Source organism: Protopterus annectens, chromosome 3.part1 (assembly GCF_019279795.1).
Source record: "Protopterus annectens isolate FY-2018-M chromosome 3.part1, PAN1.0, whole genome shotgun sequence".
NCBI classification, from domain to species: Eukaryota; Metazoa; Chordata; order Ceratodontiformes; family Protopteridae; genus Protopterus; species Protopterus annectens.
This window is the reverse complement of record NC_056732.1, coordinates 1,092,935,370-1,092,955,387: the sequence shown is the minus strand read 5'-3', so window position 1 is coordinate 1,092,955,387 and position 20,018 is coordinate 1,092,935,370. Positions and strand designations below refer to the sequence as shown.

General features: G+C 45.4%; 1 protein-coding gene across 6 annotated transcripts in view; it reads left to right on the top strand.

Annotated features, from left to right (window-relative positions):
• Positions 1 to 20,018, top strand: part of TERF1 (telomeric repeat binding factor 1) — a 965,901-nt gene that overhangs the window by 672,708 nt on the left and 273,175 nt on the right. For all 6 annotated transcript variants that reach the window (XM_044067234.1, XM_044067236.1, XM_044067233.1 and 3 more), the window contains exon 7: positions 1,657 to 1,722. In XM_044067234.1, the coding sequence (XP_043923169.1) occupies positions 1,657 to 1,722 (66 nt within the window). The remainder of the gene's footprint in view (positions 1 to 1,656; positions 1,723 to 20,018) is intronic.

Genomic DNA, 20,018 nt, shown 5'->3' with positions numbered 1-20,018 from the left:
TATTTCATGTAGGAATGTTCAGCTGAACACCTTTTTGATAAGGATTTTGCATCCATCCATCTATAACCCTCCTCTTTTTTTTTTTTTTTTTTGCACATTGGGTCAGGGTATCACATCAACAGTAACTGTCATCTAAGAGAGAATGGTCATACCACTAGGTAGCTTAACCTGCCACAGTTCCCTGTTTGTTGAGGATTTTACATACTAACTGCAGTTTGTTGGGTTATGAGACAGCAGTGCATCAGTTTTTTTCTAGTTTCTCCCAGTGCGACTGTGGAATTCATATATATTTGGCATGGTATGGGGAATCAGGTAACCCTCTACAAATTATGATGTACAGGGAGGGCTTGTCCCCTAAAAAAATCTTTTTTAAGTTAGTTTTTGATATCTGAAAGCTGACTAACCATAACTCATTCTTGAAACTGTTGACTGTTCTTTTTGTTTTGTTTTTTTTTTTTTGGGGGGGGGGGGGCGTTCTTTCCTGTTTGTGTGTGAGTGCAGCAATTGCTTTTAACACCTGCTTTAATGTAATATTTTTATTCATGTTTTAGTGGTTTGTGCTTTACTGTATTAAGTTTTCATTTTTTTATGGTTTTGGGGTTAGGGTTAGTGCTCTATAGTTTTTTTTTCCCTTTGTTACCATAGGGCAGGGTTTAGCTAATAAGTCTGAACCCCATCCCTAATAGTCGGATGCGTGCAGTTGTATCACAGCGAGCCTCTACTACTCCTTCCCCCAGCACCTTTTTTCCTCACCCATCAAGTTCAGGGAGAGCTACCATCACCAGCTTAGTACCACCAAGCCCACATCTTCATGGTTTTTATTGTCTTACTGCACCATAAATTTTCCACTTGGAAATGGTAAGCACAGCAGACTGACACTACCCCTGTTCCCAGGATGGATGAGCTAACATCAGCTGATCACTTCCACACTACCCTGCATTGCCTTGGCTGGTGCTCAGTCAGGTCTTCATTGTGTGGAGTGGGGCTTTTATGCTAAGTACTGTAGAACTAGGATTTTAAGTGTCCATTTTAAGCTGAATATACACTGTGCACATGTGTTTTTGGTATTGTGTAAGTGAAGTGATTTGTCTTGGGCTCTTTTCAGACACAATACAAGCCACAAAAGTTGGGGGTAAATGCAGCACATTTGGACAGAATAGAGTATCTATCTAGTCAACCCAGTGCATTTTTAGGACGTCTGAGGAAACTCGGGTACCAAGAGAAAACCCATTCATGGGGAGAAAAGTAGACAGTGGTGAAAGGTTGGGACTGAATCGTGGACCATGGAACTATGAAGCAGAGGTCTTAATCACTAAACATCCATACTGAGTGTGGAGCTTGTATGCTTTCTTATAGTTAAGTCATTTGTTTTATTTTAAAACAGATTTGTTTCAGAAATTCTGTAAAAGACATATTGAATTCTAAGTATTGTCTTAAATCTCTGTCGTCTTGCATTTTACCTACTTTGTTTCTGGAGGAGAGACTGCCATCTACGTATGACTCATAACAAATTTTGGCAGTGTGTTGTGGAATCTGAGTACGTGGAAGTCCATTTGTATGATTCTGTGTAACCTAATATTAGAATAACTTTCTTGCTACTATGCTTTCCTGTGTAAACCATGCAGCATGCAACAGGCCTCTGCTTTACATTTGCAGACAAGTGGCAGACAGCAGTACTGCAGTGGGTGAAGACAGCATTCCTGGAAGACCATCCACACGCAGGTATGTGCTAAGACTAGAACTGCTGAGTTGATATTAAATGATTTGATAGTTAAATAGCTGTTCCTACCAGAAATGTCTTGCAGGTGGTCATTTCAGTGAAGACATTTCTTTGGGACAGCATGAGTAATATATTTTTCAGCTGCAAAAAGTTTTTAAGTAGCAGTCTGAATATGCTGCATTGAGTGGTATGATTTTCCAGATGTCACCTGTACTGGAATGTCCCCCCACCCCATGCCCTGGATATTAGCAGAACATATGATAATGGGGGCACTGTCAGCATCTTTTTTTGTCACGTGGAGTTAATTGAACTTAACTCAGTATAACCCGGGCAATTTTCAAGTCTGTGGCATGCACTCAATTTAGGAATGTTTGCTGCTGCTGTATGCAGTTGATTATATTGCTGCTATTGTTTTTTTTAAGTTCTTTGTGTATTGTGATTTTGTAAATCTGATGTTGGCCTTTTCATTCAACGTATGGGTTATGGACATACCTCTGAACCTCTTACAGCAAGAAATCTGGACAAAGCCATAAACAGAAGTGGGGCAAAGGACCAAAAAAGGACACATTTTAAATATTACTACTATAGATTTAGTTGATTAGAATTGCATTAGCCTGAATTTTTTGAAAGGTAATGAAGTCTGAACCTCAATTGACTCATTTTTTTCTAATGTCAATCTTTAATGATTTGCCACTAATTTTCCAGAAAACCACAATTTTTATGAAAAATGGACCAAAAATATGAGGCAAAAATCTGTATAGTTGAGAGGTGTGGTTACAGATCTGACTTGGCCACATATTTCCGACTCAAATCCCAAGCTACTTCCTCTACCCATAATGCCCTAGCTCTAGCATACAGTACCTCAAATCTCATTTGCTGCCATCTTGCACAGACTGAGATCCTCTCTCAGGAGCCTTTTTCAATTATGATTATTTATGAGTAGCTATTATTTAGAAGTAACTTATCTTCTACATTTTTTCTGCTATCCTCCCTCTCCTGATGTGTTTTTGGGTTATTTCTGTACAGTAGACATTTACTATCACTCTCTTCTACCTTTTTGGTAATCTAATTGTGTACCGTTGTTGGTACCAGTTTTTTTCCTTTGCTGCTCCTTTTTCCTACCATTTATAGGTCACTATCCCTACCATTGCTGGTAGTTTACCATTTAAAAATGTTTTTCTTTCTTTGTTAGTTATGGCCAAGAAACCTATCTGCTTCAAAAAATGCACTTCTGTGGACACAATTTCAAATTCCGATGCCAACAGAGTGTGTGTTTATTGTCTAGGAGCAGTACACCTTAGTACTAATTGTTCTATCTGTGCTGCTTTTAACTCGAGGGCTGTTGAGGACTAAATTATTAGATTGGTCCTTAAGGGATTTATTCCCCCCTTCTTCATCCAGGACTCTCTAAAACTCCTTCTGAATCTTGAAAAAGATCTCCTACCCCAATCTCCAAAGACTCCTCCTGCCGCCGTGACTTCATTGAAGCCCCCTCCAAAGATCTTCAGATCCAACAACTTCAGATCCTAAAAAGAAGCAGTTGTATCCTAAATCCTTGGATCTGATTATTATAACAGAAAAATCTAAAAAGAACTCTGATCTGACCACTGGTTTCACAAAATCTCCCCAAACTCGCTCACCTGAGTTAATAATTGATCTGATGTCTCCTTGGATCCATTTCTGTTTTCTTCAAACTACACCAAGGAAGCACTCAAGGCCACAGTCTATCTCGTCTGTTAGATCCTCCAGGAGTCCTGATGCCTACGTGGATAGACTGAAGAGGCAGTTCCTTTGAGTTCCGATTCAGATGGAAGGTTGTTCTGTCTCAGTCTCCCATCAGATGTGTGAGCCTCTCCTCTGCTTCCCATGTAGTGATATTTCCTCCTGCAATCTGTCCTATGGCTTCAGAGCCCTTTGATCTGAGAGTCCTACGAGAGAGGAGGTATTGGAGCCAAAGACAGGTCTTTGACTCCAACAGTTTCCCTGACTTTTTCTACTCCTATCCCCTCTGATCAGGATAAGTCCCAGAGCCGAACCATCAGCATCTGATCAGGTGGACCGGGATCTATTCCGATGTTGTCAGTCGTCCTTGCCACTTGGACCCTCTGTGCTAGATAGCTCCAGTCCGGCAACCTCCTCAAGGCATGGATTGGGGCAGGGTCAAGGATTTACTGCTTCATGGGTTTTGACCTTTGTGCAGCAGGTCACTGCTTCTTCCAGTACATCTGCTTTCGAGGTAGTGGAGAGGGTTTTCTCTTGTCCAAGGAAATCTGATTTTTCTCTCTTCCTTGGATCCTAATCCTATTCACCTACCAAGTCCGAGCTCTGATCCCATCAGACCCTACTCCACAGAGACAGCTAGTACCAACTAGTGTCCAAACAGTTTCCCTAGAGGAACTTCCTCTCTCCAGTTACCTCCCCAGAGCATCCCATTGAGGAGGTTCCCTATAATATGCAAAAAGAGGCGCATATGGAATCTCTCGCAGAGGATACTGACTTCAAAGAAGGGGAAGGGTTCCCCAAGATCTCCACCGGGTGATGTTTCGTTTGAAGACATTCTAGAGATTCTTAAGCAGAAACTTGGATGGTCTTCAGATACTACCTCCCCCAGAGGGGTCAGTATTTCTGGAAGCTTTTGATTCTGGACCATCTACGTCTTGGGTGACTCCCCCGGCTGATCAGCTTATCGACCTAGTCTCTCACTGGGCATAGAAGGAACCAAACTCTCTCAGTTCCCTGATGTCCAAGCAAAATATTGGCACTGCCGAAGGACAGGCCCCTTTGGAGCAAAGGAGTCTCTGTTGATGTTATGGTTGTTGCAGCAGCACAAAAAAAGGAGCTAGCTGTGAGCAAAGCTTACCTCTGTCCATCCTCCTAATAGACAGTTGAGGGTTGTGTTCAGATTTGGAAAGTGCACATTTGCTTCAGTGACCTTTGCCGTGAGGTTTCTGAATTATTTAGCACACTTTACAAGGCTGCACAAAGGGTTTGATCAAAGAGCTCTCCATGTCTGTAGTGGACTATAGAAGGTCATCCTCACAACTGGCCACTTCATTTTTCAGTTCCAGGGCACCCATGAGGTTGATATCCCATGCTGCAGAGGGTACTTCATGGGCTGCCAGTTCAGGCATTGCTGTACAGAAACTTTCCTGGATGCGGCTATGAGACTTTGCAAAGCCTTTGAAGTCTTCTTTCATCAATGCTTTTTTTGATGGAATGTTCTTGTTTGGCCCTTCTTTTAAAGAAATGCTGTCCTGCAGTGAAGGACCGTGTTTGCCATAGGGATTTGCTCTTCTACCCCTGTGCGATACATTTCCCTGAACCAAAGAAAGGCCAAGAAAATGTGGTTCTGTAAATCTCAGGGTTTTCTCCAGGACTCCTGAGGGGACAACTCCTCCAGGTGTAGAGGGAGGAGTTCAAATGGAAGTCAATCTCCTCATGGCAGAGGAAGCCCGCAAAACCAGGGATGTTACGTAGTCCAATCTCTCCTACATTCTTACCCGTGGGTTCGGAGCTGAACCTCTCTTCCGACTCGGCCATACTCTAGCTCAAAGTCTTTCAATTGGCTGAGCTAAGAGGTATCCCATACTGCACTGCTCCCTTTCCCCAGATCTCGTTTGCCACTCACAAAGCTCAGACGTGGTCTTGCTCTTGGCTGTGGTTAAGTATAACTTTTGTGTCTTAATTGACTATTTTTTTGCTCCAGAAGCTATTTTCATAGCTCTGTCTGTGTGTGTGTTGTGGTTGTTAAGCAGTTTTGCACTCCTCCTGTTTCTTAATCTACTTTACTGGTATCCCGTCAGCTATCACCCTATGGGCTAGGCCTGTTTTAGTTAGAGGACCTAGTCCTCCCTTGGTTGTCTGTTTCCCTTCTGTTTTTGTCTTGTGCTTAGGTACCTATCCCCTCTGGGCTAGGACCGTTTAAGTTAGAGGACCTAGTCCTTAGTGTTTTGTTCTTTGACCGTTTGAATTAGAGGTCCTAGTGTATTGTCTGTAGTTTAGTTACTGTTTCTCGCTTTTGCTGGTTAGTCTGTGGTGTCCTATTTAGTATCCTGTCTACTATGTCTAAAGATGCTAAAGAACATAAGCCTTCAGGCTTTAAGAAGTATAGTAAATGTGGGTACAATATGTCTATTACCAATGGGCAATTTGGTATGTGTTTATTGTATGGGGGCTATACACCTTCAGGAATCTTGTGCTTTTTGTTATGTGTTCAGCCCTCATGTTCTTCAAGAATGGAAGAACAAGCTGATACTGAAGGGTCTACTGAAATCCTCCTTTGAGGAAGATTTGGAGAGGTCTTCTAGTGCTAAGTCCTCTCCCGCCAAAACATCTAAAGCAAAGAAACATTCTCCAGCTCCGTCTGTACTATCGGAGCCTCCGGAGAAAGTTACCAAATCTACTGTGGCATCCTCGGCTCCATGGTCTTTGGTGCCGAAGGAAGTTTCTGAAGCTTACAAGGACCTACATCGGCTCCCAGTTTTTCGGAGCCTGTGACGGAGATGCTAGCTCGGAGCCGATCTCCAGTTTTTAGACCGGTCTTTCCTCCTCGCAGGTCTCCTGAGAGGAGGTCTAGATCTCCCACCTTGTCCTCTAGGTCCTCCAGGACACACTCTGATGTAGATGTGGATTGAGTGGTGCAGAGACTGCTCCAATCACCGGTGCTGGCTAAATTGCTTTCGGCTCCGGAGCCAGTCACCCATCCATCGTCAATAGATCCTCCTCTGAGCAAATCCCAGCCTTTGGAGCCAGAGTGGTCGGCGCCATATGATGCTTCTAGGTTGGCTCCGATGGCCCATCCTGGCTTGTCAGCTCCGATCTCCGTTCCAACCCTGTCTGCTCCGTCCACGTGGTCCAGGACTCATGGTTCCTCGGTCAGACCCGAAGGGGAGGACTCGGGACTCTCTTCAGCTCCCAGCCTCTCACTTGGTGCTTTGGCTCGAGTGAGCCAGACTCTTGCTTCGGCTTCGGACCTTGTCCCATCTGCTCCTAGAGATTCCACGGTTAGTCTATCTTCGGAGCCAGGGAGAACAGAACAGCTTTCGAGGTCATGAGGAGCGTGCTGGGCAGATCCTCAGCTGCATCATACAGTTCTGACACTCTTCCCCCTCCAGCCCTGGTAACAGTCTGATTGCCCCCTATCTTTGGACAGCAGAGACCCAAGGCCTCAGGAGACACCCATGAGTGGTCCTCCATTTTCTGAGGGCTCATCAGAATTTGTGCCTGAGGAGCCCTCCAGAAAAAGAACGTGCAAGAGGAAGCACTTAGAATCCCAGGAAGAGTCTCTCGCATCAGACACTGACCTCGAAGAATCAGAGGGGTGCCCCAAGTCGTCCTCTGAGGAGATCTCTTTCTGATATCCTAGAGATCTTGAAACAGAGGGGCGACTGGCCCTCAAAACCCCCCTCTGAAGAGGAGTCAGTGTTCTTGAAGGCCTTTGGGGCTCAGCCCTCCACCTCATGGGTCTCTCCACCCTTCGAACTCCTGGATCTGGTTTGTCATAGGGTGTGGGAAACCCCTGACACTGTGGAACCAGTCCCCAGGAGACGCAACAAATTTCTGTCCGCCCCTGCTGACAAAGACTTTCTTACGAAAGGCATCCCAGTAGATGCCATGGTGGTGGCAGCAGCCACTAAGAAGGAACTGGCTGAGACTTCATCTACCGTCCACCCCCCTAACAGAGTCTAGGACCATGACCGGTATGGAAAGCGTATGTTTTCTTCAGCGGCCTTTACTCTGCGGTCGCTGAATTACTTTTCACATTTTACAAGGCTCCAAAGAGATCTCCTGAAAGAGCTTGGAGATGCTCTGCAAGGTAACATATTTGCCGCAGTGGCTCAAAGTCAGTGTTCAGATGTCTAACTTAAATTCTATGGCGAACTCCTCCATGAGGCTGATCTCCTACGCAGCTAAAGGAGCGAGTAGGGCAGCGAGTTCCGGAGTCGAGTCTCTCTCAGGAGACTCTCCTGGATGCACCTTTGTAATTTCGCGGAGGCTTTTAAGTCTACATTCACCAACGCCCCTTTTAATGGCTCCTCCTTGTTCCGAACCAAGGTTAAAGACACTCTCACTAGGTGCGAGCAAAAGGGTAAAACTTTGTCTGCCATAGGAGTCCATTTATCCATGCCTTCTAGACCTTATCCCAAGAGCCAGAAGGGTGGGAAAATGTGGTTCAAGAAATCGCAGAGATGTTTTTCCCTGACGCACAAAGTGAATCCCCCTCCAGGGGCAGGGGAGGGGGTGGCAACTCAGGTAGATGTCTCCCTAGAGGCAGGGGAGGCCCGCGTAACCAGGGAGACCGCGGCTCCTTTCGTGGTCCGTCCTACTAGCGCTCCTGATGGGAGGCCCGACTGCACTTCTCCGGAGCCAGTCAGGGGTCGTATCTCACTATAACCAGAAGCCTGGCGACGCATCACTCAGGACCAGTGAGTATTAACAATTATTTCTGGAGGATATCACATTCCATTCTCCCCCCCCCCCCCCCCCCCCTGCCGATCAAAAGAATCCCAGATGTTCCACCCAATCAAAGGGATTCCGCAGCTTCAGAAATTCAAACGCTGCTAGAAAAAGGAGCCATCCATCATGTCCCCTCAGACCAGCTCGGATTAGGGACTTACTCCAGATTCTTTTTGGTGCCGAAAAGAACAGGGGACCTGAGACCCATCTTAGATCTCAGCCGCTTAAACCTCCACATGAAGAAGTCCAAGTTCCGAATGGTCACATTGCAATCTATTCTCCCATTGTTGGGAAAAGTGTGGATGTGCTCCTTCGACCTCAAGGATGCTTACTACCATATAAAAATGGACAGGACATCCAGAAGTCCCCTACGCTTCCGGCTGGGAGCCAGTCATTTTCAATTTCGAGCCCTGCCCTTTGGTCTCACCACAGCCCCCAGGGTGTTCAAGTGTATGGCAGTGGTGACAGCTCACTTGATTCATCAGGGATTCCAAGTGTTTCCGTACCTGGACTGGCTCCTCTCTGCCACCACCAGGCATCTACTACTACAGACCAGAGATGCCATGATCAATCTGTGTCAACAATTGGGTGTCACTCTAAATTGGGAAAAGTCTGCCTTGTTGCCCTCACAGCGTGTCACCTTTTATAGGCGCCGAGTTAGACACCGTGCGCATGAGGGCGTTTTTACCTCAAGAAAGGATTCAAGGTTTGCAACAACAGGTAAACGCGTTGCTCCCTTTAAAGAAAGTGAAGGCAAAAACGGTTCTGAAATTGTTAGGGACGATGGCCTTGACAATTATGCAGATCATAGTGGTGCTGTAGCATTGTCGCCTCACAGCAAGATGTCCCGTTCGATTCTCAGCTATAGCGTCTTCTGTGTGGAGGCATGCGTGAATGGGCGTGCCTTCGTTGAAGGTTGTGCGTCAGGGCTGGTAACTCGGCACTTAAAAATCCACTACAAAAACATTAGCGGACCCGAGTTCTGCTGTGGCGACCCCTAACCGGGATAAGCCGAAAAGAAACAACTCTTGCGAGGCTACTCATAAGGCCCCTTCAGTGGATGCTCTTCGCCCAGTAGTCTCTACAAAATATGCCGCTTTCTCATCTCATAATGATCACAGACAGGTGCAAGCAGGATCTTCGCTGGTGGCTTCACACCAGCAACCTCAATGCGGGGAAACCCTTCGTTCCATCCCCTCCTGTTGCCACAGTGACCACAGATGCCTCCCAGATGGGATAGGGGGGGCATTATCTCGGCAGGACAGTCCAAGTCATGTGGCAAGAACATGAGATAAATCTCCATGTCAATATCTTGGAGATGAGAGCAGTGCTACTAGTGTTGCAAGCACTTCAGAGCTTTCTTCCTCTTGGGGCTATTGCGATCCACTCAATATGTCTGTGGTATGGTATCTGAACAAACAAGGTGGAACCAGATCTTACCCCCTTTGCAGAGAGGCCATGCGAGTGTGGCAGTGGGCAGTCTCTTCCCAACGTTTTCTTGTAGCAATGCACATTCTGGGGAAGTCCAACATGATTGCCGACAGGTTGAGCAGAGCTATTCTTATGCCTCACGACTGGTCCCTGGACAGTCAGGTTGCGGAGCAGATTTTCCGCAGATGGGGTCAGCCTTGCTGCGACCTATTTGCCAGTCCCCTCAATACCAAGTGCAGCAGCTACTTCACCCTTATTCTCCCTCAGGAGGAGTCACCCAGGGATGCTCTGGTCCACGATTGGCCCCCCTAGTCTACTGTATGCCTTCCCTCCTGTTCCTCTGCTGACAAAGATTATTCAGAAAGTGCAATCCTTGGGAAGCAAAATGATTTTGGACCCACAACCAGACCTACTGACTCGTATGTCAGGGTAGTTCCATCCCTCTCTTCGAACCCTCCGGTTGACAGCCTGGCTACTCCACTTCCATCACTGATCAGGTTTCATCGTTTTTCTCCGGAAGTGGTTCATATTCTATCTTCTTCCCATAAACCTTCGACCAGGAAGATTTATTCCAGTAAATGGAAAAGATTCTCCATATGGGCTCATGAAAGGCAAATTGATCCCTGCACAGCCCCAATCTCTTCAGTTCTGGAATTTCTTTCCATGCTTTTCAATCAAGGTTCAGCAGCTGGTACCGTAAAGGTCCAGTTGGTGGCTATTTCCACTTTTCACGTTGCCAATGAACCCAGTTTAATGGCACATAGACTTTGTAAGGCATTTTTAAAGGGCACTGTGCTGCTTCGCCCTCCAGTCTTTGAACCGGTTATGCCTTGGAATCTAAATTTTGTGCTACAATGCCTCACCACTTCCCCCTTGCAGCTACTTGTGACATGAAATATTTGACATGGAAAACTATCTTCTTGGTAGCCATCACTTCAGCCAGACGTGTCTCAGAGCTCCAAGCCTAGTCAATAAGACCGCCTTACTTTATTTTTCACAGGAACAGGGTTTCCCTCAGACCAAACCCTTCCTTTATGCCAAAAGTGGCTTTGGTTAGTAATCTTAACCAATCTATTGAACTGCCGATATTTTTTCCAGAGTTCTCTAACAGGGCAGAATTTAAATTTCACCAGCTGGATGTTCACAGGCAGTTGCGCTTTTTATTTACATAGAACGAAGGATCTTAGAAAATCAGACCAGCTGTTTGTCTCATTTTCAGAAAATAAAATTGGGTCTCCTGTTTCCAAAGTAACTTTGTCTAGATGGATCTCTGGTTGTATTTCTTTCATTTATGCCTCGGGTGGTAAGGATTTACCAGAGTGAAGGCTCATTCTACCCGATCTATGTCTACCTCTACTGCATTTCAGGCCAGGATGTTTATGGATGATATTTGTGCTGCAGCTACATGGACATCTCCTCACACCTTTATTACTCACTGCAAATTGGATTTGGTATCCAGAGTCAGATCTTCCTTTGGTTCCACAGTGCTCAGGAATTTTTTCCACTGAGCCCTCCCAGGGTTCAAGTGCTGGGGACGCTGTCCGACGGGTAAGAATGTAGGCGAGATTGGACTACACAACATCAAGACGTTATGTACTCACCATAACGTTCGATGTATGTAGTCCATCTCGCCTCACATTCTTACTAACCCCCCCCCCTCCATCCCCCATCTTGGAGGACCTAAAGGTTAGTTCTGGTTTTAGTACTCCTTTCATTATTTGAATGTTTTTTCCTTCTTTGTGTCATGTGGATGAAGGGGAGTGATTGTGTAATTGAGCTCGCAACAAACAAGTTCTGGGGAAAGGGAGCAATGCATTATGGAATACCTTTTAGCCCAGACAATTGAAAGACTTTGAGCTAGAGTATGGCCAAGTCGAAGCCGAGGTTCGGCTCCGAACCCACGGATAAGAATGTGGGGCAAGATGGACTACATACATCGAACGTTATGGTGAGTACATAACTTCTTGCTTTCAATATTCCTTTCTGGATAGACCCTTTGTGTTCCTGAAGGGTTGCCAGACTGCTCACCTCTGGAGGCAGTCAGGGAGGGTGCTTATCCTTCTTCCAAACACCTGGACTTCTGTAACAGAAGATTCTTGGGTGCTAAAAATATCCAAAGGTTATTTTGTACCATTTTTCCAGATTCTCCCAATCAAACGAAGTAAGCTTCCCAGTGTCCCACCCAGTCAGAGAGAAACTGCAGCTCAAGATATTCAAAAGCTGCTGGACAAAAGAATCACCCAGGAGGTCCCACCATACCAAAGAGGATTCAGAACTTACTTTTGGTTTGGAGACCATCACTATCAATTCAAAGCCCTGCCCTTTGGTCTCACCACAGCACCCAGGCTGTTTACCAAGTGTATGGCAGTGGTGACAGCTCACCTGAGACTCCTGGGATTCAGAGCGTTTCCATATTTAGATAACTAGATCTTCACCACCCCCAACCAGCTTTCTCTTAGAACAGTCCAGGGACCATTTGTTCCAACTTTGTCATCCACTAGGTATTAGTCAACATCTCCAAGTCCAAACTACAGTCAGTACAGAGAGCCTGGAGTTCATTGGTGCCCAATTGAATACACTGTCAGATTGCCACTCTGACTACACATCGTGTAGATGCACTCAAGTTCAAGTACAGCAAATCCTTGTTCACCCTACTCCTCCAGCCAGCCTTGTCCTTCAGGCTCTAGTTTTGATGGCACTGGCCATAGTCTTAGTTCCTGTGGCATGTTTGTGTATTCTTGAGCTCCAGTGTATTCTAGCTGTTCAGTGGTCTATTCTACAACAGTCTCTATCCTTCCCAGTCAGAGTTATTCTGGTATGCAGAAATTGTCTTTGTTGTTGGATTTGGTCAGATGATTACCTGGGCAGTTCTTTCATTCTTTCTTCTCCAGTGACCACAGATGCCTCCCAACTGTGGTTGGAGGGCATCCCCCCCACACACAGACCAGTTCGCACATCAGTGTCCTGTAGATGAGTGTGGTCCTAATGGTCTTTCAAGACGTTCTCCCTCTGAGGACTATTGCTTATTCAAACCGACAACGTCTGTGGTCTGGTACATCGACAAACAAGGGGAAAGCCAATTTTACCCCTCTGTTGTGAGGCTATGACAGTGTGGCAGTGGACGAACTCTTCCAGCCACCCTTCTAGTGGCAACACATTCTGCGTAAATCCAACATACTAGCAGACACCTCAGCAGGTCCATTTTTTTAACCTCATGATTGGTCTCTCAATCAGTGGCAGAGAAGATTTTCAGTTGTTGGGGCCAACCTTACTGCAATCTCTGTGCATCTTCCCACAGCAATTGCAGCAGGTATTTCTCTCTCATCCTCCGGGGGGGTGGGGGTCATTGAGAGATGCTCTAGTCCACATTTGGCCCTCTGGTCTACTTTTTCCCTATCCCCCATCACCTCTGATTCTAAATGTCTTACAGAAAGCATGTTGGTTGAAGAGCTCAGTTTTCCTCATTGCCCCCTTTTGGCCTTGCCAAGTGTGGTTCCCCTTCCTTTGGTCTCATCTTCAATATCTGCCATGGATACTGGACCCCAGTCCAGACCTTCTCTTGCATTTGTCTGGGATAAAGCATCCCAATATTCTAAGCGTCAAACTTAACCGCATGGTTTATTTAGTTCCTTTAATAGTAGCCCAGGCTTTCCTCCTTGTTTTGACATGTACTTTTATTTTCCCAGAAAGCTTCTGCGAGGAAGATGTACAAGAGTAAAAGACAACTGCTGTCAATTTGTGCTCTGAAGGAAAAAAAAATATCCTTTCAATGCTCCTATTTCTTCGGTTCTGGAATATTTAGCATGTATTTTTCAAGAAGGTGCTAGTTTTTCCACAGTCAAAGTACAGTTGATAGCCATGTCAAATTTTCGTTCAGGAGAGAAATCTTCCTCTCTAGTTTCTTCAAAATTGTGCAAGGCTTTTCTAAAAGGCACCTTTTTACTCAGGCCTCCAATGAAAGATCAGTCACCTGTTTGGGATTTGACAGTAGTACTTTAGGGGTTGCCACAACAAGCTTTTTAACGTTCAGCCAAAACTGTTTAAAAACTTTCGTCTTGGAAAACAGCATTTCTAATAGCAATTACTTCTGGGAGAAGAATTTCTGAACTCCAAGTTCTATTATCCAAATCCCCTTGCACTTTTTCACAAAGACAGTTACTCTACAAATCAATCAATCTTACCAAAAGTAGTGTTAAATTGAATATCAAACAATTCATCTGTCTGTCTTCTTCCCTAATTTTTCAAATAAGGATGAGTACATGTTACATCGTTTAGATCTACATAGTTAACCAAGTTTTTATCTACACAGGACTAAGAATTTCAGGAAAACAGAGCAGTTGGTTTCTTTCTCACCAGACTGGGATTACCAATTTCTAAAGTTACCCTGGCAAAGTAGATTATTGATTGCATTTCTTTTGTATATACTCAGCAAGTCCTCTCCATGTCAAAGCCTACAAAGGCTCATTCGACTAGAACCATGGCCACTTCTTCTGCCTTCTGATCTAGAACTTAAATGGAGAACCTTTAACCAGCAGCTACCTTGTCCAGCACTCGCACCTTTATTGCTCATTACAAACTAGATTTGACTTCTAGAAAGTTCTTTGGAGTATCCTTCCATGAGGGCCACCCAAGATCACATAGCTGGAGATTCTCTCCCATGCGTTGAGTAAGAATGAAAAGGACAATATCAGGTATTAAAGTTATGTACTCACTGTAACTATGTGCCTATGTTGTCCATTTCATTCTTCCTCAACTGGCCCACCCTCCTCCCTTCCTGTTGTCTTCTTTTGTTTTTTGGAACCTTTTAGTTCCAGGTTTGAGCCCTGGCTTACTGTTATTTTCCTTCTTCCTACTCTGTCCTAGGACATGTAGGTTCATAGGTTTATACTAGGCTATCTGCCCTAAGGCATTTATAAGCCTAGCCCAGAGTTTTGTGGCTTACGCCACCCCTTATGTTAAAAAATACTGTGCCCATTAGTTTGTTGTGCCTCTGTCCAGCAGTGACAGAGATGATTCCCGGGGTAAACCTACGATCTCCCATCCACCGGTCAAGATTTCTCTTGAACAGAGCCAGCGAGGTGCTCTGCCTCACATGGACCGGGATTTTATTCCACAACATAGGGAGTCTCTGGGTGACAAATCTATCCCTCCAGCATGTCCTATTTATATCCGTGCTAAGGTTTAAGTCGCTTGCTCTAGTGGATCTGGTAGATTTGGATTTTTTGAGGTGGAGCATGTCCATTAATTCCGGGTTGGACATGGCATTGTATGTCAGGCACAGGTCACCTCTGAGCAGACGGTATGCGACTGAATAGAGCTGGAGTTTCTTCAGTCTGGCAGCATATGACAGATGAGTCCCTTTATCCTTTTGGTGAGGAACTTTTGGGGTCTCTCCAATTGCTGCAGGTGTCGGGTGAGATGCATCCCGAATGGGGCATTGTACTCTATCATTGGTCTGATAAGTGAAGAGTACAGGGGAACAATGACCTCACTTGATCTGGATGTGAATCACTTCATGATCAGGTGGGCAATGTAGAAGGTTTTTCTAACCACTTTAGCAATGTGAGTGTCAAAAGAAAGGCCACTGTCAACCTGGATCCCCAGGTCCCTGATAACCTCTTCTGTGCTTAGTGGATTGCCACCTATATGGTAGCTTGGGGTTACCTTGTTTTTCCCGAAGGGTATGACTATACATTTTTTGGCATTTAACTTCAGGCCATGGCTCTGGCACCAGCTATCAGTTTCCGTGAGACCCCTCTGAAGGATATCTGTGTCCGATGTACTTTCCACTATGGCTCCCAGTTTGCAGTCATCTGCAAACTTTGTCAGCCATAGTCCTCCTATGTTAGCCTGTACTTCTGAGAAGTAGATGCCGAACAGGGGGCCAAGGACTGAGCCCTGTGGGACACCACTTGTGACCGGCTTGGAGTCTGACATTGCGCCAGCTACTCTAACCCTGTGGGTTCTGTCCTTTAGCCAGTTTGCAACCCATCTTGTGACATATGGGTTTACATTTAAGCTGTAAGTTTCTCTATAATACCCGAGTGGGGTATTGTGTCGAAAGCTTTAGCCTGGTCAAGGTAGGCTGTATGGACTGCCTTTCCCTCATCAATGGCCTTGGTGACTGTTTCGAAGAAGTCGACCAAGTTCAAAAGGCATGATCTGCCCTTGACAAAGCCAAACTGGGCCGGGTCCAATGTCTGCAAGTCCCCTATGTCTTTGTTTGAGTTCCATTATGATCCTCTCCATAGCTTTGCAGACCAGGCTTGTTAAGCTTATGGGGCGGTAATTGCCAGGGTCCGTAGAGGCACCGCCTTTGTGGAGTGCGACCACAGTTGCCGTACGCCACTCCTTGGGCACGTATACTGTGGTAAGGCTAAGATTAAACAGCTGCCTTATGTGCGGGTTTAGTTCCTCATTGAGTTCGTGTAGCACACAGCCGGGGACACCATCCGGTCCCATTGATGCTGTGTTTTTAGCTTTAGAGAGAGCAGCTTTCACCTGCGCATTGGAGATGTCTGGGAGGCTGCACTCCGCTGGGATAGTTATCTCTCTTTTGGGGGAGGGGGGTGAAGTTTGCACTGAACCTGTCTGCCAGTATGTTGGCAATGTCTGTGGGTTCAGTGATTTTTGTATCATTTTGGACTAATTCTGAGCATATCTGGGAGTTTCCACCCAGGTTTCTAACATAGCTGAAGAAGGCCTTATGATTGTCTTTTGAATCTATGGCAATTTTTCTCTCAAAGTTGGCCTTGGATGATTTTATGAGTGCTCGTATTTTTTACTAATAATGATCAAAGGTGTCTTCTCTTTTATGGATTTTGCTCTATCATGTAACAGCTTTCTCCTCTTATTGTAAAGTTTGTTTATGGCTGGGGTCCACTAGACTGGACGTTTGCCCTTGGTGGAAAGAGTCTTGGTTTTATTAGGGATTGCCTGATCCATGCAGTCCTGGAGGTGTTCGTAGAAGGCATTTGTAAGGGCTTCCGCAGCTTGGGTTGTGGTTTCCACTGGCTCGGGGGCCTTGAAGGATACCACACCAGTCTTGAGTAGTGTGAAGTTTGCTTTAGAGAAGTTCTTCGCTGTGGTCTTTTTTGTTTGGGGTGGGGGCGGGATTTGGATATCCAGTGAGGTTAGTTTATGATCTGATCTCACCAGTGAGGGATATACTTCCGGTGTGGAGCATTTTGTCCCCATGTTTGTGATGATGAGATCTAGTATATTTTCTCCTCTTGTGGGAACGGTGACTAGTTGTTCCATGGCATTTGAATTTATGAACTCCAGGAGCCTTTGGGCTAGAAAGTTTGGGCTTGAGTAATGTTCCCAGTCTATATTCGGGTAGTTGAAGTCACCCAATATAATGGTGTTTGGAGATACTTTTATACCCTCCAGTGTCTTCAGGAAGGCTGTGTGGGGTTCCTGAGTTTGAGAGGGTGGCCTGTAGCATGCTACAAATTGTAGAGCAGTTTTGCCTATGGTTAATTGCACCTGGATGGTTTCCGATGCTTCGTGCGTTGCCACCAACCTGGAGGTGTGGGTATCCTTGATGAATATGGATACACCCCCTCCTTTTGTGGTGTGGTCCGGGTTTGGGGCCGGAACGCATGATATGAGGTAAAACCTGATAGTGCCGGGGTGCTCTCAGGAGCCTTGAACCAGGTTTCAGTCACAGCACAGACATCGATGTTCTCCATACTGAGAAGGGCCTCGACTGCGTGCATTTTGAGATTTAGACTTCTGGTATTGAGCAGCATTACCCTTAGTTTCTTCCCATTTTTTTTTCTAGGGTGGTAGGTTTAGAATTTGAGCCTTGCCTAAAAAAGGCACTATGGGGGTGGCAAGAGCCTTGGCCAATATCCGGAATCCCAGGGGTGACGGGTGCAAGCCGTCCCTTGCGAAGCAGCGTGGCTTGTCAAGCATGTCATCCCAGGCAGACAGACACTGGATCCTCTTTGAATGACACCAGAAATTAAGCCAATTGTTAAAGCTGATCATCTTGTCTCTATGTTGTGGCATCATTCTTGGTGAAGGAAGGATGCTGCTCAGGGTCAGGGTCATACCTGCCTGGGCTACATAATCAGAGAGCTCCTCTATGTCTCTCTTCATGTAGTCCAGGGAGGTACGTCTCAGGTCGTTCACACCAGCATGGACAATGACTGTGTCATATTTGTACTTGCTGTGGAGTGACCCGAGTGCTTGTGTTATGTGGCGGATTCTAGCGCCCGATAGGCAGCTTACTGTGACCCTCTCCTTGTTCAGCCTGGTGAGTGGGACGTCAGTGTGTCTGACTATGGAGTCACCTATGACAAGTATGTTTGGTGTTGTATTTAGCCTTAAGGGCTGTGACTGCTTTGCACACTGATTTTGTGTTTTATGTGTTGCCTGTGGTGTGTCATGAGGTGGCAGTTGCTTGGGTCTCTGCTTTGGAGGCCTCTGCTGTTTAGGTAAATTTTTGCTCAGAGCCTCCGAGTATGTCTTTGTGTGTTTGTGTTTGATTCATTGTTGTGATAGCTTTATGTGAGACTGGTTTTGTGGTGTGTGTAGTTGCCTTCTCCTCCTGTCTGGTCTTGCCAGTCCTGAGTTGAGAGAGCTCAGCCTCCAGTTTGGCTAAATAGCTGCATCTCTCACAAGTATTTGTGTTGTGGGAGGAGGAGAGGGTTGTCTGTGTACATGAGGCAATTGTAACATTGCCTCAATATTCCCAGATTCACCGACTGGACAGGAGAGGACGCCAGTATCTGGCCCTTCGACATGCTAGAGAAATTAAGAAGTTTGGGGTGTAACTGAATGAGAGAGGACTTAGTAAGGAAGTGGGTACTCCTGGGGGGGGGGGGGTTCGCTAGTGAGGGACTTTGTATAATACAGAAGTGCTAAGCCTGAAAAGAAGATGCTTTTAAGACAAGTGCTGAGCTTTTTTTTGGGGGGGGGGGGAAGCTTTTTAGGTACAAGTGCTGCGCTTTTTAGTTAAGGGATACACTGTTTAGATTACTAGTAGAGCAGTTCTAAGGGAAAAAATGAAGAACAGACTTTATGGAGCCAGAAAAAGTTTTAACCTTGTTAAACCGGCGCTGCCCGATGCTGCTCTAGTGGCAACTCCGCGCTAAAGCGTGCTTGATAGCAGGGGCTGGAAAGAGCCAGGAATTGACCCAATACGGCCAATAAAAATACAGTTTCAAGTCAGTAACCACTCCCATGGGGGGCAGGGGAGCTGCTCAATGTTTTTCACTGCCACTGATCAACAGAGAGACTTTCCCTTAGACCAAGCAAAAATGGCCTCACAGAAACTTACAAACAGTTCAGGAACAGCAAGCCTGTAACTGAACTTTTTTAAATCTCAGAAAAGTGGGGAAAAAGCAAGATTTTTTTTTTTGTTTGTTTTATTAGAGATAGCAGAGGTTCACAAGTAATATAAGGCAGCAAACTCGATCTGAGGTATTGTAGGCTAGGTGGGGCAGTATAGGTAGTGGGAGGAGCTCCAGAGTTGGATCCATAACCCATACATTGAGGAAGAATAAAAATGGACAACACAACTTTAATTTTTATGAGGGTGGTAATATCCTTAGGAAATGTCACCAATAAGTGTGCTTATGGCCTGCAGATACTACTGAATGACTTAATCTGACTTAGTGAGCCAGAAAGTCCCAGAATATGGAAGCATTATGTTTCATTTAATAAAATGAGGCTATATTAAAACATGTAATTTAAGAGGTACTAGACCTAACACTGCTATTCCTAGAGGTCAGCTTTCTTAACAGTCACTAAATGACTTGAGTTTTACTGATCTTGACTGTGGTTTGTATTGTGACCACTGTTTTGAGACTTCATCGCAAAACCATCAGAGTTCTATTAGTAAGACAATTTAAACACTTTTCTGGAGCATTTGCTAGCATTATCTCAAAGGGAATGGCTGCTATTTTTTTCTAAGGGAATATAATCTTTGGAAAGCAGGCAGAGATTTTCTAAATATCTAAAGAAAGTGAACGAAGTTTGCAGCTTATGTTTCCAGAGACATCCGGTACAAGGCCTTTGCAGTCCTGCCAGTCTTGTAAAGGCATGAAGACATGGGCCCACGACAGGTAAAGATTTCCCACCTCGTGGTTTGTGCCTCCATGTACTGTTTTCCCAGCATTCAGTGTCCCTTCAGAGACCAGTAGTGAACAGCTAAAGTTTATCCAGATAGATAACATGAGGCCTTTGTGACCTTTGTTGGTCCCAGGAGGGCTGGAGACCATTGACACAGGACGGGTACAAATTTGCCATCTTTGTCTTGACACAGGACGGGTACAAATTTGCCATCTTTGTCTTCCTTGTCTCTTTGCACTATATCACAAACTGCTGATGCCTCTTTGGAAGCCTGACTGAAAGGCTGTGAAGAGAGTCTTCTCTGCCTTGGCAGATCTGATAGTGCCTT